General features: G+C 34.5%; 2 protein-coding genes and 2 long non-coding RNA genes across 10 annotated transcripts; 3 read left to right on the top strand and 1 right to left on the bottom strand.

Moving 5' to 3' along the window:
* Positions 1-521: 521 nt before the first annotated feature.
* LOC128239975 (uncharacterized) lies at positions 522-5,877 on the top strand. Its single transcript, XM_052956451.1, has 2 exons — positions 522-808; positions 1,486-5,877. The coding sequence occupies exon 2, from the start codon at positions 1,506-1,508 to the stop codon at positions 2,616-2,618; it is 1,113 nt and encodes a 370-aa protein (XP_052812411.1). The 5' UTR covers positions 522-808; positions 1,486-1,505; the 3' UTR covers positions 2,619-5,877.
* A 335-nt stretch (positions 5,878-6,212) lies between these two features.
* On the top strand, positions 6,213-24,118 carry LOC128240842 (uncharacterized). 4 transcript variants are annotated; one of them, XR_008262319.1, is made up of 6 exons: positions 6,213-6,281; positions 18,997-19,132; positions 19,379-19,482; positions 20,531-20,608; positions 21,506-21,576; positions 22,883-24,117. It is a non-coding gene; the product is annotated as an uncharacterized LOC128240842 (long non-coding RNA). The 4 variants fall into 4 exon arrangements; XR_008262320.1 differs by lacking the exon at positions 6,213-6,281 and adding an exon at positions 6,326-6,520 and having other exon boundaries at positions 22,883-24,118; XR_008262321.1 differs by lacking the exon at positions 6,213-6,281 and adding an exon at positions 6,915-7,015 and having other exon boundaries at positions 22,883-24,118.
* On the top strand, positions 7,072-8,992 carry LOC128240843 (uncharacterized). The gene is made up of 3 exons (XR_008262323.1): positions 7,072-7,404; positions 7,749-8,155; positions 8,400-8,992. It is a non-coding gene; the product is annotated as an uncharacterized LOC128240843 (long non-coding RNA).
* Positions 8,172-9,860, bottom strand: LOC128240841 (uncharacterized). 4 transcript variants are annotated; one of them, XR_008262318.1, is made up of 3 exons: positions 9,694-9,860; positions 9,125-9,277; positions 8,172-8,496 (listed from the first exon to the last, which is right to left on the bottom strand). XR_008262318.1 is itself a non-coding variant. In XM_052957771.1 (3 exons), the coding sequence occupies exons 1-3, from the start codon at positions 9,782-9,784 to the stop codon at positions 8,391-8,393; spliced, it is 354 nt and encodes a 117-aa protein (XP_052813731.1). In that variant the 5' UTR covers positions 9,785-9,860; the 3' UTR covers positions 8,172-8,390. The 4 variants fall into 4 exon arrangements, 1 of the variants encoding a protein (XP_052813731.1); XR_008262317.1 differs by having other exon boundaries at positions 9,682-9,857; XR_008262316.1 differs by lacking the exon at positions 9,694-9,860 and adding an exon at positions 9,477-9,630.
* Positions 24,119-27,729: the final 3,611 nt, after the last annotated feature.

Below are 27,729 nucleotides of genomic sequence, written 5' to 3'. Positions count from 1 at the left end.
GAACTTAATGACTTAATACTTGAGAATCTTAATTGTTTTGAAAAAATACACTTTACTGGCAATCAATTTATACTTAGATCTACAAATAGAACACAACATTTAATTGATAATAAAATTCAAAATTTGACGAATTACTTCTACTGGTGGACCGGCATACATCCGGGGTTGTTTTCGCAGAAAATGACCGCGGAGCTCCGAATTGAAAATTTAAATCAAGTTCGATATAATTTAATATCCATTACTTATATTTTTTGTATAATTCATTAATGGATAACAAATAAATATTTTTCCTAATTTCGAAAAGCAGTTTGAAGTCCCGAGTTTCGCTTTAACTCTCTCTCTCTCTCTCTCTCTCTCTCTCTCTTACTCCTTGTCTGTACGATTGAAATTGCTTAACCTGTTGTATATATGTTTTGCTCGCCATATATGGAGGAAGTAAATGATCTGTATATGAAACCATACAAACATTGTTATTGTAATATAAACAAGGAAATTAATGGACAAATAATTCAACGCTGAATGATCCTTCATATAAAAAATATGTATAAAGCAACACATTTAATAATGAACAAATATATTGTAAAATAAGGAAGATATTTTGCTAAGGAGTTGGAGTTAAAACAATTATGAATGCAATTAAAGCATACACGATGCTATTGTAGCATTCATTTGAGTTTAATAACACATTGTGTCAGTTGTATATTTTGTTTGGCAAAGATTTGGAATAAATCACGTTAAGAGATGCGAAAATTAGTGTGAAATATTCTTAAACAAAAAACACGGAGCTTGTTAAAGGGGAACTACTCTGGTGAATATTGAATACATTTGTCTTTAGTGTATTTATGTCTTCTTTATATATTTTACTTTCTGTTTTCATTTATTCGAATAAAATCATATCAACGCACGTTACCTATAAAAAATGCACTCTTACTCCCAAATAAGACCTACCAAAATTAACAGAATTGTTTTAACTTTCCGGAAATGATATATATATATATATATATAATATATATATATATATTATATATATATTATATATATATATATATATATATCGCAACTAATGGTTTTTATGAAGGATTCTGTGTTTTATTTGAAAGATAGGTGCAGAAAACACGGTATATCTACCTTATGAGACGATAGTTGATCACTATAAATCTTTTAGCACTCACCATTTATTTAATATTTGTGCGTTTTCAGCCATTAAAAACACGGTTACAATCTTGTTATCAATCATTAATATTTTCCAATTATCATAATTTAGTAAGTAGATTAATCACCCAAACTGTATATTTGTTAAACATGCGTATGTATTGATTTTAAATACGCGTGTCACCTTGAAACTAATAACGTTTTTTGTTAAGTTTAAGATATATACTTTGATCTTAAACAACAAAAAACATTGTTTGTCAGTTAGAATACGCGATAACCGTGTTTCATGAAAAACTCAATGACGAAACAAGTATTGTTGTTCCATTTTTTCAGATTTGATCAAATTGGCTCACATGATGGAAGCACGTCTTCTTTTATGTTGTTTGGTTCTCGGTGGATTAGTGGGGACGATGGAACAAGCGCTGCTACAGATAAATGAGCGACAAGATAAAACACCGGAAAGAACATCAGATCAAAAAGGGCTTTCTTCCACGAAAGAAGATGAAACCTCTGTAGGCTTGTCAAAGGATATGTTGCCATTGAAAACATATACAAAGTTGATTGGAACAAAAAATCCAAAAAGTACCTTGGATAAAGCAGAAAAACGTGTTATCAGAAGTAACTACCTTGCTTTTAACAACTCTACAGGGAATAAGAAATGTGAAATGGAAATGAGTCGATTTTCATTGGACTATTTTATGTATAGTATACAGAGATACGAATCCAATTACGTCTTTTTGGGACTCCGGCAAGCCAATAGTAGTTCTGGTATTACAATAAGAAGCAAACCGGATGTCATTAACGGGGACATCTGGATCTGGACTTTCTGGGGTAAGGACGGGGCCCAGGAGTTCCTAAGATGGCCCATCGAGTTTGGAATATGGTCGATGGGTATATTGTATCAGTCCGTTCTGAGACATCCTAAAGTGCTATCGGTTACTTTGAAACGAGTAAGTGGTGATTGCTCCAACTTGACGGTTGGAAATAAAGATGATGATCTGGCGATTAGTAACGCGCTGAATGGGATCACTCTTGCGCTGATGAGCAATTTGTCGGATGGGGAAAAGTACGGACCAAGCTACTATTGTTACACAAGAAAACGAAACATTACGGAGTACATGAAAGTGATATGTGAAAACATTGTATGTCCGTTCGAAGGTATTGAACAAGTTTGCTGTGATTACAGATTCAATAAAACAAAAATGGAACGTAATGTTATCTGTCCAGAATATGAATTCATGTATGATACTATTTCGTGGATGGTGCCCATAATGTTAGCCATTGTTCTTTTTGTTTACTTCCCAATACTTTTATTTTTTGTCGCGTACAAAATATTTGATGATCCTCGCTCGACATATGTGCCGCCCAGCCTTACAGTACAAAGTTTCAAAGGATCCGACGACGGATGCCAGGAAGAAGAACTGGACGGATGTCACACGTCAAAGATGTATTTACTAGAGGGATAAAACATGTCAGTTTTTTCCAAACACTATTTATGCCCCTCACTTCTCTTAAGGGAGCCACTGTTACGTTGCAAACACGTTTATTATGTTTGGTTGTTGGCAGATTAACAAGAGTCTCATTTCCCATTGTAACCCTTAGTATAATTGGCCTTCAGGCATACGTTGATTCGTCAAATTTGCAAAGTTTTATTAGGACGAGCGTGAAATTGGGCGTTCCATATGGGCTGCGGTCAATAATCACGGGCTACGAAATGAGTAGAACAAATTTCCTACCCTTCCTTGGTGGTCCTTTTGTAGCCCTGTTTTGCTATGTTGTAATCACCTCAGTTCTGCTTATGATTCCAAAGTCTATACCTAAGTTTCTCGCCAAAGGTTTAAGGCCAAAAATATATGGCGCATGCGCAAATGTTAGTGAGACAGAATTATCTCCCATGAGTGAAAATTTGAAAAACATCAAACGTTTTGGATCACTTAGGTCAACAGACAATTCAACGGGATATTTGCTGTTGTATCGTTTTACAGTTTCACAGGTCCTTATGGTGTTGAATTTTAGTTTCTGGAAAACTTCCATTGCTATTCAGCATGCTAGGTTGCAGAGAATTTACAATAGAAGCGGCTTTTGCTGTACTGTAATTTTCTTTCCCCTTTACTTTGTCATTTGTGCGGTAGAATTGGTTATGACGTTTATTATTTACGGTCTCCCAATAATATCTTTCGGACGTCTTGTAATAACAAGCTATTGTTCTGCTTTACCTCTGCCCAAAAGAAACCCGATATACCTGATTCTTGCGCACTTCATAAAACTGTTCACGTTCATAGCAGTTCTTTTCTTTCTATATATGTTGTGCGCGGTCTTCCTAGAAACCATTTTATTCATCACCAGAATTTGCGTATTTTCCTACACAGCAATGATTTTTATACCTAAGGTCACCTATGGATACCTTATTTTCTATTTCACTGTCCTCTTCTACCTCTGGGAAGCCATAAACGACTACTCCCTCTGTTACGACCGACTGTTTCACGACTCCATAAAGGCCGCAATGTACGTTCAGAGAACACGGCGATCTAGGGGAGATGGATTGCTGTGCAAGGTAAGAAAGCGGCGTGGAATCAGACAAAGCATTTTTGAAATAATCATTGAAGAACACAACCCTCGTAGAAGACAGATGACAAGTACTTGTCTCAAACTTGCGATCATCATCTTGCTGATGTCGGTGGCGATTGAACTATTGATAAAGGCAGACAAATTTAAGGACTTACACACGATCATGCACGTAGGTACAGCCATCATTGTGTGCGCCATGCCGCAAATATTGAAACGGATGTGTCACCAACGGGAGAGCAAACTGCTGCGGATACAGTTCAGGCAAACACTTGCGGACACCATTCTGTCACATCTCGAATATGTTGTTCACAACGAGGAAACATCAGGCGACAGTGAGGAAAGCTGTTCTGATTGATATCAGCACCTGCACACTGCTTACATTTGCTTAGTTTTCAGTGAACATGCCAATGAGGCTATCCCAGAATATATACCAATGAATATATCTTGAATATGTTTAGATGTTTGCTGTCTTGTAACCTTGTGCCTCTTGTTTGCGGTGTGCTTGCCCTAGTATTTGCGTGCAACTTTAGACAGGAACTTGTTACTGAGCTAATTCCTGAAATGTCAATATTTAAATTGACATGGCAATGAGATATCATTTGGAGACAGTCTATGAAATTGTTGCGATAAAGACAAGCACCTGTTTACAAATTCGACTAAACGTGGAAACATCGAGACCAGTATATAAATTAAGGTAGAGTTCTTATTATATGTTTTACGTTGCACGACAAATTGTGATTGGCAGTGTATCAGAAACGAATATTTCAATTGATGACCAAGACTTAAGTTCTAAAGGCCAAAAACTAAATACCAACTTAGCCCTCAATATTATTGTCTTCACTGCTAAAAATACACGCTACCATAAACACACCAATTTTTTTTTATATAGTAACTGTGTACTGTGTTGTTTGTCGAGATATGTGCTGTTGTTCCATGTTTCTGGTTTTTGATTGTTTGTGTTTTTTTTTTTTTTGCCTTTGACGTTTATCCTGTGCCATTAAACGGGGTTTATGTTTAAACTTTGAGCTACTGAGCTTGTTCCTGTACTTGCTACACATTGTTAATTCACTTTTAAGATTATATAATTATTCCTTTTGTACTGTCATTCAATAATAGTATTATAATACTCTTTTATGCTGTCATTGAAGTTCACCAACACGTTTATCTGTTGATACATACATGTGTGTACATATTTGTTTCTATCTTTACCGTATCACGTTTTATTAATTTTATAAATATATCGCCTTTTATCAAGTTTTAAACATTACAATATTTCGCATGATCCTATGTTGTACAGAAATACTATTAGTCAAACTTTGCCATTATGTTCCAAATTAAGCACAGATCTTTGACATTTTAGGTATGGATTCAGTTTTATAAAACTTTTTAATTAATACATCTTCAATTTCATAAATATATAATCATTAACTTGAAAAACTTAATTGGTCAATAGGAAACAGTATTACCACTCAGCTCTTGTGTACAGTATGATCTCAACAGTACTTCGTTTGAAAAACAGTAGCAGGAACCTCGTATTGATATAATTGAGATACTCGTATGCAGATAAATTGTTCGCGCTGACTTTTAGCTTTGCTTTAACATACAGCATTCTTGTATACCCATATTTTTAAGTGTGATGTATATGTCTAGACCTCTCAGACATACGAGACTATATTTACTTTTAAAGTGTATCTGTGTTTTACCTAAACATTCTAAAGAAAATAGAGGATCTCAAATAAACTGCTCAAAATACATAAGGATCATCTCAAGAAATCCCATAGACCACCAATTTCATGCTATGTTCGCCTGATTTAGGAGCAAGCGGATGAAATAAAAATACGTCTAGTTTAAAAAAGAAAGAGCAGAACTGAAATCATTTGTATAAACTTTATAATCATTAACTCAAATAGGCAAATACATAATTTATTTTTGTTCTTTCTTCACTAACAATCTGTTATATATATATATATATATATATATATATATATATATATATCTACTACAGATATTAAGGTGACCATATATATATTAATCTAGGCATTATGGGGACCGTTGGATTAAGGCGACAAAAATTGGTCTCCTTAATATTTTCAGTCCAGATTTGATGTATCAAATGTCAATAAAAATGTCCATTGACAGTAAGTTGATAAGCTTGAATGTTTATTTACGAGATCATTTCATTGTTTTAAATATTATTCTCTTTAATATTAAAAAAAATATTCTTAAACTTTTGTGTTAGTATATTTGTGTATCCATAAAAATAGCTATTAAGGCGACCAGGGAAAAAAATCATAATTTTGGTCAAAAATAGCTATATACTAAGCATTTTTTATTGTTTTACTTTATTTAAAGCTTATTGTATATTATCCCGAAGTTTCATTCCATAAAAAACAGAAATGAGGAAATTCGATATTTCGTGTACCATCAGCATCCAAATTTTCAAGTATACAGAAATTTAACTTTCCGGAATATAACGGAAATTTTCGGGTATCCCGTGGTACCATCTCCGTGCAATTATGCAGTATGGCGTTCATCTCTTACAGAAAGAGAATGGTAACTTGGTAAGTGTTTAAAATACATATTCAACGTTTTTTCGTTTATTTTTATGACTTTTGTACAGTTGTATAAATCGTCCACCCTTTGGATGAAAAGCAAATGATTTATCCGGATTTTGTTCATCCGAAACTAAATCACTAGTATCAACATCCGGTGTAATTTTTGCTTGTATTTTGGAGAAACTCGATTGATTTCTAGCAAACTTGGTTTACCACTACTGTACATCGTCCCTTATTATTATTTGGTATGTTCCAATCTAAAAAATGATTTGCTCCCATAACATCTCAGATTTTAATAAATAAAAGACGAAAGGATACAAATGCCTTACATTTTGTTTGTCAATGTCATGTCATTAGTCAGTCTCATCACCTTTGAATAGCAGAACAGAACGAACACTATCACCAATTCGTATTGTGGCTTTTTGCATGTGTCTTAAATTCTCATATTTGATAATAAATGCAACAATAAAATATTTCCCTTATTCTGCCACAGTTATGCACCACTCAATTGTAACAATGGCGCCCAGGTCTTGTTTATACCGGGGATAGCAGAAATGGGCCATGTTTTTACCTTCCAGGTGGACCGGCAGTGCTGAGTGAATGCGGTGTTATTGTTTTTGCGCTGATAACAGGGAATGGGCCTAACCTAGGATGTCCCCAGGGGCATTTGACGGGGATCTGGTCATTTCGTAACCTTACCATTTCGTAACTGCTGATCTTGGTTATTTCGTAACCATTCTGTTAGTCAATTCGTAACCGTCAAGTAATCAATTGACCTTTCGACAGCTGCTTCTAAGCCACGCCCCCTGATATCAAGGGAGCGAACTCTGTCTATGTCCGTCAAACAAACGAGGAAGTAATGGCGTCTCGCGTCGTTTCGCTTTCCGATATTCCTGACAAATTATCATAAATGTGACATTACAATGCGAAAAAAATAGAAGTCAAAGGAATTTGTAACTGGCTGCTACATCGGAAGGCTCGATATATCTTTAGAAAATGACGATATCTAACATTTACGGGGTGAAATCTATCCAAGTCAGAGAAAATCGGATAGCCGCCATGTTGTTAACATTGACATCGATACAAAGGAAAAGCGTGTGTGTGACGCATACTGTAAATGCAAACAAGGGTAAGTTTAACTTTTAATAACACCGGTCCTTCTTACAGTATTGTTGAAACAAAGATTAAATCATCGCACAATATGAGTAAATCATAAATGGCCCGAATGGGGAACCGGCGGAAGTGACATTAAATAACAGTTACTTGCCAGCTATACAGTATAACCTTGTATTCTATAGTATGAGCAGAAATGGTTTATTGGGGTTATGCATAAAAAGTTTCAGTTCTAAGCGATTGAACACTCCCCCTTATGAATAATAATGTAATAGTTGACAAGTGACAATCGTGGGTGATACCAATCTGTAACTTTTGCATTGCTCAAACATTCATATGCTTTGATTTTTGTTCTTACAGAAATTGTGGAACATGTTCACACACTCTGGCTGTAAAAGTAGACCTGGGAGGAAAAGTGCCCCCGGTGTGGGGCTCGAACTCACAACCACCAGAACACTAGCCCGGCGCTCTAACCAACTAAGCTGACTGGGCAGCTGGTTCTAACCCACACACACTACCCTCCCCCCATTTACCGGTTAAGGCTGGTGGAGGGTCTCCTGCTATTTACCGTTGACACCATTAAAGTATTCTGATTGATGGAGATAAGGAAGTCCCCTTATTATTGTCTTCAACAAGCCTACCGCCACAGGGGACCTAGCATAAGACCGGAAACCCCCCCCCCACACACACACACACATGATATTTGCCAGTCCAGGCAATGTCAACCGCAAGAGAAAACCAGTGATGACAAGTTTTACAAATAAACGGTAGGACCTATTTTAAAGCTTTTTATAACATTTAGTTTTTACTTTGCTGTACAAAAGTAATGGACTATTTGTCCAGAGAAAAACAACAACCACAAAACATTAGCTAGTATCTTGTCAATATTTCATTATGATATACATGTAGAAAGCAAACATCAAAGGCAGTAGCATTTACAGCTAGTATTAAAATATTTAACAATACATGTAACTGATTTATTTTAATATTGGCATCTTTTATTTATTTCAGGAAAGTGTGGTCTTTTGAAGAGAGTTCTTGAAGTTGTTCAGCATGTTGTTTTGATGGATTCTTGGAAGGATGTACCTCTATGATGTTAGCTTCAGTTCTGGAGTATAACACCAGTTGTTGCATATTTAATATCAGATTTATTAAATACATTGTTGTTTTGCAAACATTACTTAAACTTTGATATTTCTTTGATGTTTATGTATGATATTGTAGGTGAATATCTCTTTATTGCAATGGCAAATATATTTTAAAATATATAGCATTAGCAGAAGTTATTTTTCACTGTTAAAGCTGCACTTTCACAGATTGATCACTTTGACAACTTACACAGGATTCGATTGCATTTATCATGTTTTGGCTCGGAGAAGTTTGCTTTGTGATTTATATATTAGGTCTTAATTTAAAGAATGCCAAAATAAGCGATTCTGAGACAAAAAGTGTCAAACTAGAATTCTGTGAGAGTGCAACTTTAAGAATACTGTTAATCGAGTGTGCATGTGATCCGGACTCTGAACATTGGATGAACTATCATTAAATATTGTAGATTTACGTAAATGGCCCAAAATATAAGAATAACAATGAAAATACATGCATGTTTGACTTGTTCTTTATTCATAATAAGTCTAAGTCTTTACAGCACATGTTTGGCAGAATCAAGTTCTAATGAACATAATAATTGATTTAAATGTACAGTGAAATAAATTGTTTTATACAGAAAATAAAACCTTAACGATTCAGACCGATCTGTTCTCGTTTTGTTTTGGTGGCTCAAATATTTATCTGAGTTTTGGAGGAGGCCTAGCTGGTGTGAGCTGGTCAAATACAGTAGCTGCTTGAGGGTCAGTGTTTTCTTGATTGGATTTCCCGTCGACAAAGTGCTGATATGAAAATAAGAAATCTATGAAATGTGTCGGAATGACAGCTACAAAAGCCATTGTTTACATAGGAACCATACGAGTATATGAGATTCGGAAGCATGCGATGGTTCGGACAAAAATCTAGTTGTACGATATTTCCTGATTTACTTTGAAAGCAAAGCAGTTTATAAAAACTACATAACGGTATCAACAAAAATACCTCTATCTTGAATGAAATCAATCGTGTCCATGTTGAACCTGATATTAAATGGCCATTAATGCCGATTTGACAACACAAGCCAAAGCATAAATGTACGATGTTTATAGTTTAAAAATAGTAACACTTATTTAGGTCATGCACGGACAATTTCAGTATTAAATAAATTTTGAGCGGATTGAAATAAGTAGTTTGTTCAAAAAAATACTTTTGTACAGACGTATAGATGTTTCGCCTTTGAACGATCTTTCAAAATTTCCAAGTTCAGCTGTTGATGAGGTCTTCCACAGAGTCTGATACAGCACTTGCATTTTTCTAAATAACTCACTGGTTTCGAATACAGAACGAATTGTAAGCCATCTTTAGTCGGCCTGGCTACCTTGTATCCGAATTACAAGTGCCATGAACACCTTTTTACCATAATACTTAAAAAGGCGAGGAATTGCCAGCGCATGTATATGACGGACTCTGGTCAGTTTGACGGACAAAATGGCGGATAGCAACACGGCTTATCAGCCCTACATTCTGATTGGCTGATAGGACCTGTCAATCAAATCCTGTCGTAAGGTCAATTGCTCATATAATAACCACCATTTAACAAGGTGATAAATAGTACACTTAGCACCTCGTTAAGTGTATTGTTCGAACCTGGATGTATATTGCACAGCAACCAAGACACCAATTGGGAGACATTACTCGAATTCTCACTAGTAACAAGCCAATAATTTATGTTACTCAATAGTTATTAGATATATATATCATGCTAAAGTAGAAATGATTTGTTATACTACCAAAATATGTTAATTATTTTCTTACATTTTGCTTACTTATAAACAATAATTAAAGACTGATCGCGATGTATTTTTGAGTAAAATTACGTTTACATAAATGATCATTCTTGACCTATTTCATTGACTATATTTGTTTGAATTGTTTAAAACGAACAAAATTTTGTTCTGTTTTTTTCTCAATTGATTCATATTCTGCATACTTTATATCCGAAACCGACAAAAAACAACCTTAAATTATTTGTTAGGCCAAATAAAAAAATAGGTCTGTTTCAGGTTACCCGACCGACCCTATTTTTCCCGCCGACCCTAACCTATTTTTCCCTGAAAAAAATGTGATTTGGGTACGAAAAGCATTTGTTACGAAATGTATGTACGTAAAGTTGACAATATTAGAGTTGGATTTTTTGAATGTATTTACCGTACTTCACCTTAGAGTTCGGACACCTTAAAATAATTAATTTTTCGCTCTACGAATTCATAGAAAATAACCATTTTTACATTTTATTTACATGTATGGTAAACCTGCCTTTTTTCTTCATGTCTGCATTTTACCACTTATTAATTTATCCGTAGTTATCAATGGTTATTACGCCTATAAGTCACTGTAGCTCCTTCATCAAGATGGTTAAAATCCCATTCAACACCATTTTATACATGCATTGAAATGAATAAACACCTTTTATCGGCTTCAGATCAAACAGTCCCATTGTGTGACGTCACATAACTCAGTTATACCCACGAGGATCTCATGGAGAGCATGGATATTGTTATGCAGGATTAATGTGTCTGGTGTTTTTTTATTGTAACTTGAGTATTGCATTTATAACTTTAATTCATCACATTTAATAGTTACCTGTATCATTGAATGTGTTGACTTTATTGTTTTCATGCCAAGAAATCCTATCCAATTTTCAATTAAGAAGGAAACCTGTATGCCAGCATATACCTGGATTTTAGCAGCATATGCATTATGTTCCATTCAGTGGTTTTGTGCTAAGGGTTAAAGGACTGACTTGGTTCTCCATGAAATTTTTATCAGTTATCTGCTGTTACAGCTAATTCATTTCATTTAATGGCCATTACGACCAGCATGAAATTCAGGGGAGCAATAATTTTGGTCATTTTTCGGAAAAATCTTTCTATAGTGCATGGTTCTTAGATTTAACGCTTCATCTCATTTTGTTGATTACGACACTTGTCAAAAATAAAAATAAAAATTCAATAATAGTTTATTATTAAGTATTGACATGATTTTCTTAACTATAAAAAGTATAATTATTAATTAACTAAGCTAAGCATTACATCTTTGATATTGTTTATGAACAATCTCCTTGATAACAATATTTAACTATCTAAACCACACTCTTGTTATTATGTTTAATTATGTTTAAAGATTGAAAACATCAAGTACAAATGTACTAACTATATTTCTTAGTTCCCCGACAGCTAAATATTTTCCTCACGCCGGCCAAATCCTAATAGCCTCTTATAGAACAATACCGTAATCAAGTCGTTTAATTTAACAACTTGAGTACGGTATTGTTCTATAAGAGGCTCTTAGGATTTGGCCGGCGTGAGGAAGTTTTTTGAAACAAATAGAATCACAAACCCCAGTCAAACTTATCAACTTCCGGCTCAAAATGTTATGACTCATGTATATTTAATAAAATGATACCGGGGAGTTGTTTATCTGTGGATGTCGAAAATCTGCTTAAAGGGGCTATACTCCGTATGATAAAATAGCGGAAAAAAAGAGAAAATTTTCGAAAACTGACATAAACTTGGCATCGATGTGTACACTGCATTGAAACTTACTAACTGAAGAACCCGGTCTCCGACACAGTTTTTTTTTACATTTTGGTACTTTTTTTTTACAATTATGATAAAGCGTAACACAGTCCATTAGATAATTGTCCTGAGATTCGTTACAGAAGAAAACTTTTTTGGTGCGAATCTGGTGTACAGTCCCTTTAAGGGTTCATTGTACTTTGCGCTCATTATAAATAGATAAATGAAGGGTCTTCGCATTGATACAAAAAGCTTAGTTCCTTCATTCACAGCAACATATAATTGATTAACGCAAGATTAGCAGCATCAGTAGAAGTTATATGATAGTTAGTAGAAGGAATAGTAGTAGCTGTTGTTGTAGAAGTGGCAACAACAACAACAACAATTCAGCAGGAGCGGCAGTAGTTTAGGGGTATCATCATCATCATTATCATCATCATTATCATCATCATCATCATCATCATCGGTGGTGGTGGTGGTTGTGGTGGTGCTGACGGTGGTGTTGTGGCGGTGGTGTTGACATTGGCAATAGCAGAAGCAGTAGTGGCAGTATCAACAACAATAGCTGCAGCATTACCACCTGTATTACTAAGACTTAAGAGCACACATATTAAATGACCAACATAGTCGGTTCTGTTCGGTGGGGTTAAATACCTATTTACAGTAACGTTCTGAGTCATGTTATTATTTGGGGTGGGGGTGGGTCAATATTTTACAGAAAAGGAGTCACTCAAGGACAGCGACCATTGTTGTGAGTTTATGTCGGTCAAAACATGTTCTTTCACAGGTCACGGTATGAAGACAATGCCAGATGAACACAAAACTAAGCAATTTTTTAGATTGAAACATTGCAAAAACAAATCCCAATCAGTTATACGAAAATGCATTTTAACCGCCTCATGTGTTCATGATAATATGAACAAAATTGAAGTAAATTTAACATTCGGAGATTCAGTTTTGCCAATGTGATATATTTTTTCAAGTTTCGTTTGTATTTCCCATTTTCCATGGTGTATACGTATACTTACGAACTCAATATTTTTTACATTGAAATAAAAACAACAAAGCTTTAAAAATGAACAATAAGAGTGTGTGTTTTTGTTAAAAAATGTGAACCCAATAAATCTGACATTTTAAAATCAATATCCATACGCTTAGTAAAGCATACCCTTAAATATAATTCGACCTACGAGACGGCCAGATTCATATATAATGTAATATAGGTTACATTTTCATTCCAAATAAAACGGTTGGTTAAGCATACCATTTTCATTAACATCTGTCATACACATGTATGTCTAAAACGATAATGTTACTCATTAAAAACATCATATTTTTGTTTAAGAATAAGTAAATAATAAGTTTTACTAAATTAAGTACTCTGTAATTTTAATTAATTGTAGTTAACACTTGATACTTCTTCACGTCTTTCTGGGCAAAATTAAATACATTCTTCCAAATCTTGACCCAAACTACAGCAACTCCCTAGATATGAAAACATGATTAAACACATGGTCAGATTCTCGGTCAATTAGGGGTTAATGTGTAGCTGAAATTGGCTCTTGTGTAGAAATGAAAAGTGGAAAAATTGGCTGGTATTTCTTGGCATGATTGATGTTTCAATGAGTATTACTGTACGATTATTGCTTCATAAAGTCTATATTAAAAGTGTGATACAAGTTTCAAAGTTAATTGGCGGATCGTTTTACAAACATGTCATGTCTGTGTTTTAATCTCTGCATTGCCCTTGTTGTTTCTTTAATCCTCCATTGAATATATCACACATCCTTTTCACCAGGCAATAAATCGTTTAGGATGGGTAGTAACCAACTAACTTATCACAGTGATGTATACGGTTAGGTAATCTAGCCAGGCATTGTAACGATAAAGATCAATAATTTTTGTCTGTGAGACTTAGTAACTGTAAAAGTTCAGTCGATGTCCTTTGGGTGTCCGAAAATTAGGTACCTAAAATAAATTATTTTTGAAAATAATAATGGATGTCGGAATTTATAGAATGTCCGAACTCTTAAGGTGAATTACGTTTGTGCTTGTGTGGCAGGTATGTTTCAATTCTTGAACTATATTTTCTTGTCAGATACAAATGTGTCAGATACTGACTTTCGGATTGATATGTCAGACTTAAGTGTGCAATTTTGGCAATAAAACCTGCATGTTACTTGTTCTTCAAACCTGAACCCCCAGGTCCTCTTGACAGCATTGAGGTTTCCTTGGCTAATGGCTTATATGGTAAATTTGCTGTCCCACTCTTCATGTAATTATGTTTCAGGGAGGTTAGTATTCTACAGAGGGTGATTGAAAGCAAACGGGTGCATAAAGAAAAGTAAAACCGTTCCTGGAAAGTCTCAAATAATAGCAGAGTGGTGTACCATAACTTAGTTGAAATCCAACCACCATTGTCAAAAGTATTTAAACAGACAAATAAAGAATGTTTCCTTTGAAGCATGTAACATGTTTAAAAACTACTGATAAACCTGAAAATTGATGACTTTTATTTTTGTTACTTTCTGAGTCAACAGTTACTGAAATCAATATATCAAAAAAAAAAAAAAAAATATTCCGACCTACCTACCCTATTTTTTTTAGCAGTGTTACCTGAAACACACCTATTTTTTATTTGGCCTTATGGTATTAATTTCCAATAACAAGATACAAAATTAAACATATCGGCACATTTTTAATACAATAAGCATATAAAAAGCGCATAATCTCATTCGGCAAACTCACTACATTTTACAATACTTCTATGCAATTTAATAAAAAAGAAATTCTAAAGTAATATGGTCTATATATTTAAAAAATATTGGCTTAAGGTCACAATTCCTCTCAATGGTAGAACATCTATGAATTAAAAAATTATTACATTTAATATTCAGCCTGCTTATAATATTTCCTTCGCAACATAAAAAAATAGCTAGTGTGAATGTTTCTATTTGTCATAGTTTCAGAGTTTATTGGCAAATCGCACTACACTATTAGGAATAAAGAAGGAATACAACTACTAGATTTAACTTTGTTTATGTTGTTATTTTTATGTTTTATACTTACAGTAAACTTATTTTGTAAATTCAAATGGTATTAAATTAATTCCTCATAATTATAGGAGTCAACGGTTAAGATATGACCATTCGATTTCTTAACGGTTACGAATTGACTAACACAATGGTTACGAAATGACCAACAATGAGCGGTTACGAAATGATCATAATTCATTTGACAGGGCTTTTACCAGCTGTTTGTCTGTGCAGAGCGGGAATTTTACCTGGGATTGGCTGGACCGAAAGTCAAAGTCCCCGCTATTAGCAGGACCTTGGGGGCCCATGCTGCAATTGACTGTTGCATTATTTGGATTTTTTCTTAACTTTACGACACGCCCCCCTACAGTATTTTATAGTCAAGTTTAGTAATATTTTTTTACAGAAATTGGATAACTTAACAAGTAAAGTAAACTGTACTGAGCTTTTAAACAAACCTACATACTTATAAATCAAAATTGATATTTTAGGGTCTACACTGAATAAACCCAAAATGTTAGTTTTGATTTGCTAAATTCGAACAGTATTTAGTCAATCCACACAAAATTTACAGGATCATCAGATAACAAATTTTCTAAAAATTCTCTGTTTGCCAAATAGGGAAGACAGGTTTAAGTGGGATTAAAAGGTTGCTATCTGTGACCAAAAAAAATACTGTTCAAAATTGTGAGTATTCATTTATCTTTTGTTCAGTAAAGAGCATGCAATGGCATAGTGGTTGGATTAGATAATCTGACAGCGGTGCTGGACGTCAGGAGTTCAAATATTGTTGTGAGTTCAATGTACCAAAAGAATACCTTTGGAATACACTACCGGGTATTATCTATAAAAATGGCAGAGCAAATTGCCCATATTGTAGTAATGTCTTAGATCCAGCTTGGATAACTTGGACACAGTAAGCGGTTCACACCCAGGGAAATTCTCAGATAAAACAGCGCCTATAAACTTGAACATTACATTTTTCATTGAGACAATTAAAGAAAAAACATTATTGCTGATCTTCTGAAAACAAATCCTCTAACATTCAAATATTTAATTTGTTGGATGAACTAAGGTTTATATTGATAAGAGATTGCTTCAGTTGGATTTAAACTAATCACCAACAAAAATATATGCATTTAAATCACACAATGTAAACAACTGCGCCACATATCTTATCTGTATGTTTTGGGTTTTTAAAATTTAGCAGTTAAATATAGATTAGCATACTGGTAGGTCTGGTTGATCTGTTGCTTTAGTTGCTAAGTAAACATAATGTCAGTGATTTCATCACTATTTCTATTAAAATATCAGTTTTCTTCTTCAGGGCTTCTCACATTTGCACCATTTTTTTACCATTTGAATCATAAAAAGATAACAAACACAAGAACTTAACACTTTGTGAATATTTAAGGAATGTAAGGGGTCAGATTTCAGATTGCTCATTATTGCTGGAACACTAAATACTTTATTTGATTGTGTACACTGCACTTTCTTGTTAAGCATTCATCCAAATCATTTGGGTAAATTTTGGCAGAAAAACTGCTTTTGGATTTATACTGGTCATCAAAACCGGCACTGACAAAACATAAGACGTGTTTAATTAATGTGCGGGAAAGAGGTTTAAAGGTGTCGACCCACAACGAAAGGCTTGCGGGTTGCAGTACCCCTTTAAGTAGTTCTTGAAAAAAATGATTCTCTGAGGTAGCATTTGATTATGTGTACATTGTATTCTTGTATGTATTTTCAAGTTAACACATGATTTATATAAGGTTTGTATAATTTTAGTTTTATTTAAGTTTTAAAATTTTGATTTTTTTTTTAAGATTTGCCTGCCCCTGTCTGAACACTTAAATTCTTGGTCTTTGGACTATTGTCTGCAACTTCAAAACACACTTTTTGGAACAGGACACATTTTCCTGATATTTTATCCAGTTTGACTGCAATATAAGTTGTATTTATCAATAATTTAAGTAAAAAATGACATTTATATTTCCATAATTACCTGGTAGTTATTTGTTAATTTGTTTTAATTCATGGATAGGTTTATTGCGAGTGTCATGGAAAGCTGGAACTTTTCAGTACACAACATGCAAACTGAGAATGAACTGTGTGTGCCGGCTTTGTGAACAAAAACGCAAGGCGGCTACTGAATTTATTGTGTTAAATCTGACTTGGGAGTAAGAGTGCATCTTTAACAATTAAAGAAATGTTGTAAAGAAATATTCCGTTTATGATTATGTCATCACATATTGAATATAAATGAATTTGCATTAGCATCAAATACTACAACTACAAACTTTTAGAGAAAATGTCATTTTTGTACTATGACCTTTAAATGTCATTGACTTGACCTTGAGGTATAGGAATGCGACATATTCATTTAAGAAACATTAAAACACATGAGCAATTTACATTGCGGCCATTTCCAATAATTTTTAGCATTATGACCCGACTATATATGATATACTTAGATTAATATGAATTCATTGTACAACGATTGTGAAGAAATTAATTTACATTATTATGCCTGTTACTTTCGAATTCGTCTAGATATTTTCAACAATATATAATGTTATTCATGCAAGAACTAGTTGAACAAGATATTATTTAGATTTTAAGGTCAAATGGTTATATTTGCCAGAAAAAGTCGGGCAACCTACATGATAACAAAACATTATTTACATTTGTAAAGGTTTCGTACCATTTTATTCGACAAAAGAGTTCAATAGCATGCCCTTACTTTTAAAATGTTGATGTAGCGGTACTGTGACGGTGTTCGAAAAAAAAACCCACCGTACTCGTGCTAGGGAGAAGGGATTTTTTTCAATGGACTACACGTTAAATTATTTGGCCAGTAATATCATTCAGTTCGACAAAGAATAATAATGAATATTGGATTGAAAATGGTCCAATGTTGAAAACACTTGTGTTGTATTCAAATATTTTAAATCACAAGTGTATTGTTTCTTGAAATTAATTATACGACTTTAGCTAGAACATTGAGGAACACTACACAATTTCCGATATTCGTGAAAAAACACTACAAGTGCGAAGTGGTCGCATGTGTTGTGAAGTACTAATCTAAAGTGTTCTAATTCATACATGATAGAAACATATTCACATCTCATATTTTATAAATATACTATCTAATCAATCATAAAACAATATTCAAGATATCCTTGGGACCCCCCCCCCCCCCTGGACACGCAATACAATTCGTGTTTCGCTGATCTGTTGGCTGGGATCAGATCATCCATTTAGGGATTTAGATATGTTACCCCAGCCACCAGGCTGAATGTTTAACCGTCACCAGACACTCTGCCATGAATGTGAGAGAGTTTAAAGCTATTTCTTATTTTCCTGTGTAACTATATTGATGTTTGATTAAATTTACGCCGTCGTGTTACTGAGTAACAATTTGAAATTGGGCCAAAATCATCAAGCTAGAGCTTTGCATAATCTTTTTCAAACTTCTGGGAGATTTCTGCCCTTGAAAGTATTTGCTCGCAGCCCGCCTCAAAGTTACACTTCGTTCAGTATTTAAAGCTTTCGGATACACTTTTTTGTTAATTTGAGATCTTAATGACGCTACATTGTACTTCTAAGTAAATAGATGCTCAAAGTAACTAGATGCTCTGGGTGTTCACTGGGTGACAAAGGCTACCCAGTATTGGTTGTTTCTTTTTTCTGAAAAGATGTTTCTAGTGAATTGCCAAGTTGCAGTGGTTTTGACGCCACAGAACCAGCACAGCTCCATGACAGATATATATGTTTTCGTCATTGATGTCAGTACTGCTGTATTGGTGGCCTCACAATTTCTGTGTGGAAATGTCATCTGATACACTCATAACGGCGTATTTCTAGCATAGCTTTCATAAGTGCATGGCCATTCTCTGTCATTTTCAGATACACTGTGTTGTGTGTGGATAAGAAATGCAGAGTGGTACCACCAATCACCTAAGCCACCATTCCCCTAACAGACAAAAGGCTCATGGGGACAGTTCCTGCAGTTTACAGCAAATTGTAGCCCTACAAACTTCAGGTAAGTGATAAATCTGGGCTTCAAGATATCTCTGTACTCACTTTAAGTTTATACTTCATTTGAACAAAACTTACAATTTCAGCATCAAAATCCAGGTTTAGATCCCAGACCGAACCTTGTCTCCTTTATTAAACTTCATTTCAGATAATCTATAAGCCACATACATGTTCACTACTTATGGCGGATAAGAACTTTCGCAAATTGATTATAAATGCGTTTTCCCAGATATACACCCTCCTCTTGCAGATACTGCCAAGCTTGGGTGCACTGGGCCGGTTATCCAGCCGTGTGGAATCAACATCTCCAGCTGAACTTGGGCCGGGAATTATATAAGAATCCTTAGCAGCATGGTGAGCTTTTGTGTATTTATTTCCAGGCTCGTATACCCGTCCAGACTTCTGCGTTTAAGCTTTCCTTTCGTCATTTTTTTAAATAAGGTATCTCAAGTCTTTCAATGAAATCACAACTTTGGAGGCTAGATTTAAATTAAGGAACCATTATGTGTAGAAAGCCTTTTGGGTGATTTAAAATCAAATTAGTAAACAGGATTCTCATGGTTCATGGTTTATAATTGGCCTTGTGGACCTTTCATTCTTTACTTTGGTAAGAGCCGCTTAGGTATGTAAGAAGGGGGGAGGGGGGGGGGTACAGATGTGATAGTAAACAGTGTTTAATAAGGTATATTTGTTTTTATTTTATCACCATTTTGAAGGTAATGATTGTGTTATCAGGGATAAGTAACAAGTTTAACATAAACACTGTAACATGTTCTTTATTTCAAGTAAAGCTATAAATTATCTCTGGAGAATTTAGTCTGATCTCCATTTCTCAGAAAATGTAGCTGTCTAAGTGCCTATTCCATCAATGAGTATCACTGTCTTTAAATTGCTGTTGTGGTACAGTTTAAATGGCAAAAGTTTTATGGCCCTGCTTGTTTGCAACTCCTCATTCATTTTTGTACAGCGAGAAAAGTAAGGGAATTCTAGAGATTTACTAGAATTATGGATTGTTTTTACTAGAATTATGAATTGTTTTTCTTGAGTTACACAGTACATAAGGAGGAATTAGTGTGTACACAACTCCTCATTTTATTCCTGTTTATTATTTATATATGTAACATAGATGTGTACAAGACCTACGGTACTGTAGAAACATGACATAAAAGAGCTCACTTTGATTAATTTCCTCAAAAAAAGATATCTTTACTGTTAAAGTAAGAACTTTTACTGCATAGTAAGTAATGTCTTCTGCTCATCTTTATGACATCATTACATGGAATGATGTCAACTTCCCAAGACACATTTCCACATGGCGCAGCTCATTTATATATATTGCTGATGGATTGTTTAGAATGGGACAGTTTTAATTGGACATAATGTTTTAATCGCCATTTTACAGAGTGCCAGCCAGTCATTGCTGTTCTTTGCATTGCTGAGGAGGACAGTCCTGCCAACATAATAGTTTGTTCAATAACAGGTAAAAAACTGGTCTCACTTTACATTTTCAACCACTGTTCGATCGTAACAATTATCAAAGAACCGGCTAGTCTCAATCATGAAGCCGCTCTAATTAGAGTCAATGAACGATATAGATCTGGATACAAGCGTCTAGATGATCGAGACTAAATTGGCAACATGAGAACATTTATTTCCTTTCCTGATTCTTGAAAATTACATGAACAAATGACAATTCTACTACCATTTAAAGCTTGATTAATTTTCGGACAAATGTGTTTGTTTTAATTTGCCTTCCGCTTAAAGTGAACGTATATATACTGGGCAAGAAGTGCTGAATTTCATCGTGAATCACAGTGATTATCCAAAGTTTGAATTTGGTTCGGACATGTTTGACGGGAATTCAAAGACATTTTTTGTCAGCCGTCTTATATCACAGGTTTCCATGCATTTTGCATACATTGGTTCATTCCAAGATAAAAATTATAACCTTTTTCAAAACGTTCAATCTGTGAGAGTGCAGCTTTAATAGACCTGTAAAGACTTGTCGATGTGAAACTTAACTCTCAATCAAACTATGGTAAAAGATCAAATGCGGGGCTCCGTGTGCGGCATAGACTGCTAATTTTTATTTAATATGATGAAGAGCTAGTTAAGTTATCTTTTTTAAAAGTCTTCATTTGAAGAAAAAAAATGTTTCAATACCCTGTATGAATTTTCTTCACCGGATATTGATTCATAAAAATCATTGCTCCAGGGTGCGGAGCTACTTTTTGTTATATGTCTATATGGAAAAATCTTCTCCTCAGAAGTCAACTTTGTTCCCCAATGTGCAAGGCACAATCGGTGAAAATAATTTCAGTAAAAGTCACTGATTATTATTATTGTGATTATTATTAATAAACTTTTACTATTTCAGGAGACAAACAGAAACACAGAGGTGCTATACATTCCGATGGAAAATACAACAAAAGAAGAATTTTAAGAAAGGTAATAACTGAGCAACTAAGAACATGCATGTTGCACTGGTCAGAGTGTAAGACCCATCTCGCTTCATAAGAATTGATAATCATCAATGTATTAAATCAAGAAATTGAAACGTAAGTGTCTTGTCTTTTGCAGTGTTTTTGAAATAGAATATAATTTTTAAAAAAAAACTAAATTATTTTTTAATATGATTGTGAATGTGTGATGTTTTCTTCCGATCATTCTCTCTCAAAAACCAGATACAAAAAACATATTTGTAGATTTTTATACGCCCGAAGGGTCGTATTATGTTATGGCCTCCATCGTCTGTCCGTCTGTCTGTCTGTCCGTCCGTCTGTCCGTCCGTTAGCAATTCCGTGTCCGGGCCATAACTTGGTAACTAATAAAGCAATTTTCAAATAACTTTATACAAATCATCACTACATTAAAAGGGTGTGTCGCGCGCAATTTCCAGGTCCATACCTCAAAGACTAGAATCACCATGGGGGGGCGTTAGCAATTCTGTGTCCGGGCCACATCTTTGTTACTCGTCCGTTAGCAATTCCGTGTCCGGGCCATAACTTGGTAACTAATAAAGCGATTTTCAAATAACTTTATACAAAACATCACTACATTAAAAGGACCTCGAGCCGAATCTTCTTCGGGCGTATAATGCTCCGTTTCGCGGTGCTCTTGTTTTGTTTTACTTGTAAATATAGTTTTAAGTTTGTATTTTAGGCAAAGCCTTTTATTCTGCTCAATACAAACTTAAATATTGTAAGAGTTATGGCCCTTTGTAATTTTTAAACAAATACATTTTATTTCATGTTTTTGTAAGCCCATTATTTAGGGACTTTTAATATTTTCACCAGCAGCATTATAAAGTCAGACCAAAAGTGTCCAGTTAGTGTCCAAACAATAACTAAGTTAGAATCCTTTCTCAAATCAGGTGAGCGATATAGGGCCATCTCTGTGTTTGTCTGACAAAAAACAATAATCAATCTTTGAGTTAAATTGACAAAATATTGTTGTAGAATGTTTTGTGAAGACATACTATTGGATTACTTTTGTGTCAATAGGATTAAGGTTTCTGCACATAAAAATTATTTAGAATAGCATTTGGGTCAGTCGGTTCACGTTCAATATTACTGATAGTATAAGTGGAAGCAGTGACTTAAAATTAATTACCAAACAGTTTCTGCTCAATTGCTTTGAGTTAACATACGAGTTATGAAACTTGGAATACTAGTTCTTGGTGGCATAAATGAAAGACCTTGTTTTGTCACATTGACTTGTAATCAAGCACTAACTTCCTCTAAAAAAATTTCAGGTGATGGTTGGGCACACACAAGAAGACATAGATCACATGTGTCCAGGCATATGAGTAGACAGGAGTTTCACACTCTGCCAAACTTACTTCATCAGAGGAGCAGAAAGCTTCTCAAGATCCCGCACTGCACACTTAGATATAGTCTTTGACTACAACAAGGGGATGAAAGTACAGAGAGGTCCAATTGAAATCAATTCTGTGCTGCGTCATTTCTTCATTCTGGAAGTCGATGGACATGATTTATCATGGCATCAGGTGTGCAGTTTGTCGACTATCAGCAGTCTTGTTCACCAGTTGTGCAACTTGAGCTGGTAGCTTTATTGCTTGAAGCCACAGCATAAGAGGGGGAAGGTGCAGGCTCATCAAAAAGTCTCAAAAGTTGAAACTAGGAAAAGAAGTTTGTCAAGAGTGTGAATATTTGCTTTGAAAACCATCGTTACGATGATTTGGTTTCCTTTGAAACTTGATACATACTATGTGTATGTTGAATGAATTGAGATGCTTAAATAAAGAACCGCTATTCAAATATCAGGAAACTGCATTTTTCATACTAAAGGGTAAATGATGTCGCCATTTCCTGTATGTATTTAAATGAGATATGTTTCCACAATTAATATTTTTAGGGAATTTTTCTCATCCTAATGAATGAGATTAAATTGTACAGCGTTATATGAGCTTAATATGTGTTTTCTGTTTCTTTAAAATTGGTGAAAAATTGTCAGAAGATAATTAGACCAGTATCCATTACTGCAATCATACAATCAAATATACAGGGACAAACCCACTGGGCATATAATATAATTAAACCCTGTTTAGGGGCACGAGGCAAACAGAGTTACTTTCAAACGTTAAAGCTGCACTCTCACATTTTGGACGTTTTGACAACTTTTCTCATTTTATGTCTTGGATTGGAACCATCCAATTTTTGCGAAAAATTAAATGGCAGATTTTTCTATTTAAGTTAAAACATTGATGTTTTATGCACTTTTCTTAAACCGTTAGTAACATTAATTTTTGAACGGAAATATGAAATCTGTGATCTGATCTTTTGTCAGCAATCTTTTATCATTGGTTTGCAGATAATTACGCAAAAAATTGCTCATTCAAAAACAAAAAAAGTTGTGAAAACGGTATATCTGTGGGAGTGCAGCTCTAAATGTTTAATTTCTTGATTTTACTACTGTATTAGAAATTACAGGGGTTGGGGCATATTTTTAGTGTTTTATTGCTTTTTATTTTCATACAGTCATACTTTATTCCTCAGGGCATAACTTACAAATAGACAAAACTGGAAAATGGTCGTTTCAAAAGGCCAAAGATAATGCAAGTTGAACAATCATATTGTTCATGGCTTGTATTTTTGGTGTATTTTGTTGCATATGCTATAGAAAAGTTGAAAGTTAAAAATAAATTCATAGTTGAAATGATGGCTTTGAATGGTATTGTCAGATGAGAAACGGCACTTTTAAGAAATAGGTATAATGGTACTTTATTTATTTTGATCAATTTTAGATATTGTATGAAAAATTATTATCTTATTTAGTACATGAGACCTTTTAAACAGTTATTGACAATATAACAATGTGTATATGAAGCTTTAGATCAACACAAAGCTGCACTCTTACAGATTGTCAGTTAAGACACAAAATTGTCTCAAAATCTGCTGATTTGGTTATCATTCCTTTAATTCAGTCATATTAGATAATTCACAATAGAACCCATCAGAAATGTAAAAGTGCCGAAAATTTCATTTACATTAAATTGTTCGTAATGCTTTTAGCCATAAAACATCATTTTTTTAACATAAATATGATAAACTGCTATCTGATCTTTTTTCAGCAGTCTTATATCACTTAAAATTGGGTCTAGACATTTATGCAAAAAAATTTCCATTTATAGACAAACAATAAAAGAGTACCGGTAGTCAAAACGATCAATCGGTGAGATTGCAGCTTTAAATACACCTTTTAAGACCGCTGTAAAATTCCAATGGTTTGCCTAAATCTTTAAAGCTTGCATACTGTTTAATTAACAACCATACTTATTGTTTAAAAGTGTCATGATATCTTTGTACAATGTTTTTATATAATTCATTAAAGAAGTCAAAACAAATTTGTTTATCTTGTAAATTGTTTTCTATTATTTAAATGACCCAGACAAAAATGGGAACGTCAGTGCTAGTTCTTTTACTATTAACATCCCATGAAGTTTCTATTGGTGTAGCAGCAAGGAGGTGTTATATTAAGGATGCATCATTTAAACCAAATTATACATTTGGCACCGTGCACCCCAGTTAAGTCGTGCAGCGTCGGGAACGGGCCAGTATATACACTCCGGTATAGTAGGGGTGGTCACCGAGCCCGAGCCACACTGTCTAAGGGGCACGTGCAATTGGCCATTAATTTGGGGAATTAGCTGGCACAACTGCGAGTTACCGTTTAAGTTCAGATCACGTTTAATGGTTCACTTTGATTAACAACTCAAGTCCAATTAAGATGTTTAAAGTTGGTTCTTTATTAATTCCACATTTGAGTTGAATAGTTAACAAAGATAAATCCAAAGACTTATTTAACAAGAAACATTCAATAGTCCATGTGATATATTAAGTTATGAAAGTAAGTGAATTAATTATATAGTCACAAAAAAAGTAGTTCAAAGATATTTCCTTAGTAAAAGAAGAAGTACAAAGTTCCTAGTCTATATGTATATCTAATGTATATATTTCTCCTTCTCCTTAAATGAAAAATGTACATACTTATATACTAACTTAAAGAGTAGAAGTTACCAATCAGAATTAAGTGATAAAAAGATAATGATCGAAGATTTTAGAAAGTGTCACTCAAAAATAATTATTGTCAAAAATAAAATTTACAATTGGATTAAGTCTGAGATAATTGAGAAGTGTCAAAGTCTCAAAGAGTAAGGTTTATGATTATGATCTGAGATAATTAACTGATAATAATTAAGAAGAGGAAGCAGGAAAATCTTATCAGAAATGTCAAAACACTCAATTGCAATTAGAATGACTGACAAAAGTCTCTTTAGGAAATTATGAAAGTAAATATCATAGAAAAATAAGATGTAACCAAAAAAAGAACAATAAATTTTCTAACAGAATTTGAAAGAGAAAGTCACATGGTGACACATTCATATGCACAACATACAGGCGTGTAGCCGCCTATACGTGAATACGCGGCTGAATCCACATGATTCTGACAAAAAAATCAACCAAAGTTGCAGTATGCGAACTTGACTACATGAATCTAAAACTGGTTATTTTCCAGTACTAAATAATGCACATCGGAACGCCCAGAATGCACTAGATTGCACCATGGTTTTCAAAATTTTCAAGTTTGCCCCGAACCCCCAGCACATTTATGAATCCTCATGAATAGAGGGGTAGCTACGCCCCTGACATAATTGAAACCACAGTGTGGCTAAACAACACTTGTATGTTTATCCTACGCAGTGATCTCCCATGGAAATGCAATCGTCAAAGAATCTGAAGGGGATGTTTATATGGACTACATTTGAAATGCACAAAGTGTTTAAAAAAGTTGATTTCAGTCACGAAGAGAATCAACCATACCCCACACTTGTTGGAGTAAGATGAAATGTCCACTTTCCGCGAGAAAGAAAGTACATTGAAAATGTTCATTTGATTCAAGTGACTATTTTTTATAAATATGTTACAATACATAAAATACGTTATTTTTTTATAATTGTTTACCCATGTTGAATTTTATTTGGCAAATTTATAAGAGATTTATATACAAGGGCATAGCCAGAAGTTCGTGGAAAAGCTTGATAAAATGAAAACAATATGCAGCATATCTTTTAAACTTTCATACAATAATAATCAGGTAATTTGAAATTAAGAATGCGAGATTCATCGTAAAGCATGTTATAACGACAACGTAGTGATCACTATGGAAACAGGTGGTCGCGCATTCCTCCGCAGTTGCTAAAATAACCCATGACAATATCTTGTTTTGTTGACCACTCACATTGAAACCAATAAAACGGCGCGAAGGTTTGCACATTTGACGTGACGTTAATAACGTGTGATGAAGTGAAGTTTTAAGTCAGTGCGTTTGTTTGTTTATTTCAAAGGAAACATTTTAGCTTGAACGGAATAGTTAAATTTTGTTTAAAATGACGCCAGAAGACAGATTGATAAAACGGGCAGTGATACAGTTCTGTGTAAACCTAGGGAAAACTCCATCGCAAACACTTAAACTGATGAATGAAGCATCGAGTGAAACTCAAGTGAAGCGAATGCTCGTTTACAAGTGGCACAAGCGGTTCAGTGAGGGGCGGGAAAGCATTTGTGACGACGTGAGGTCTGGGCGACCGGTTTCACAAACTACAGTGTGTGACGTCGAGGCCGTGAAAAACATCGTTGACGCTGATCGTCGAGTCACTCTTTATGAAATATGCAAGATGTTGGACATGAGTTATGGGTCGGTACGGAGGATAATGAAAGACAGTTTGAAAATGAGTCGAGTGAGTGCGCGTTGGGTTCCGCGGCTGCTGACAGAAGATGAGATGAGCAAAAGAGTACGGGAATCACGCCGATCCTTAGCTCGGTACTAAAAGGAAGGAAACCGTTTTCTGGAGAAAATAGTCACTTGCGATGAAACCTGAATGTTTTATTTCGACCCTGAGACAAAACAGCAAAGCAGTCAATGGAAGACTACCAGTTCCCCGCCTCCGAAGAAGGCACGACCATCCTGCTCGATAGGAAAGTATTTGTTCATTTTCTTCTTTGATGTGCACGGTGTTATCCTACTCCATGCAGTTCCGCAGAGCCAATCTGTGACGGGTGCTTCCTACTAAAAGGTAAA

This window comes from Mya arenaria, chromosome 7 (assembly GCF_026914265.1).
Source record: "Mya arenaria isolate MELC-2E11 chromosome 7, ASM2691426v1".
Lineage (NCBI taxonomy): Eukaryota > Metazoa > Mollusca > Bivalvia > Myida > Myidae > Mya > Mya arenaria.
Note: the sequence above shows the minus strand (reverse complement) of the source record. Positions and strands in the feature narration are given on the sequence as shown.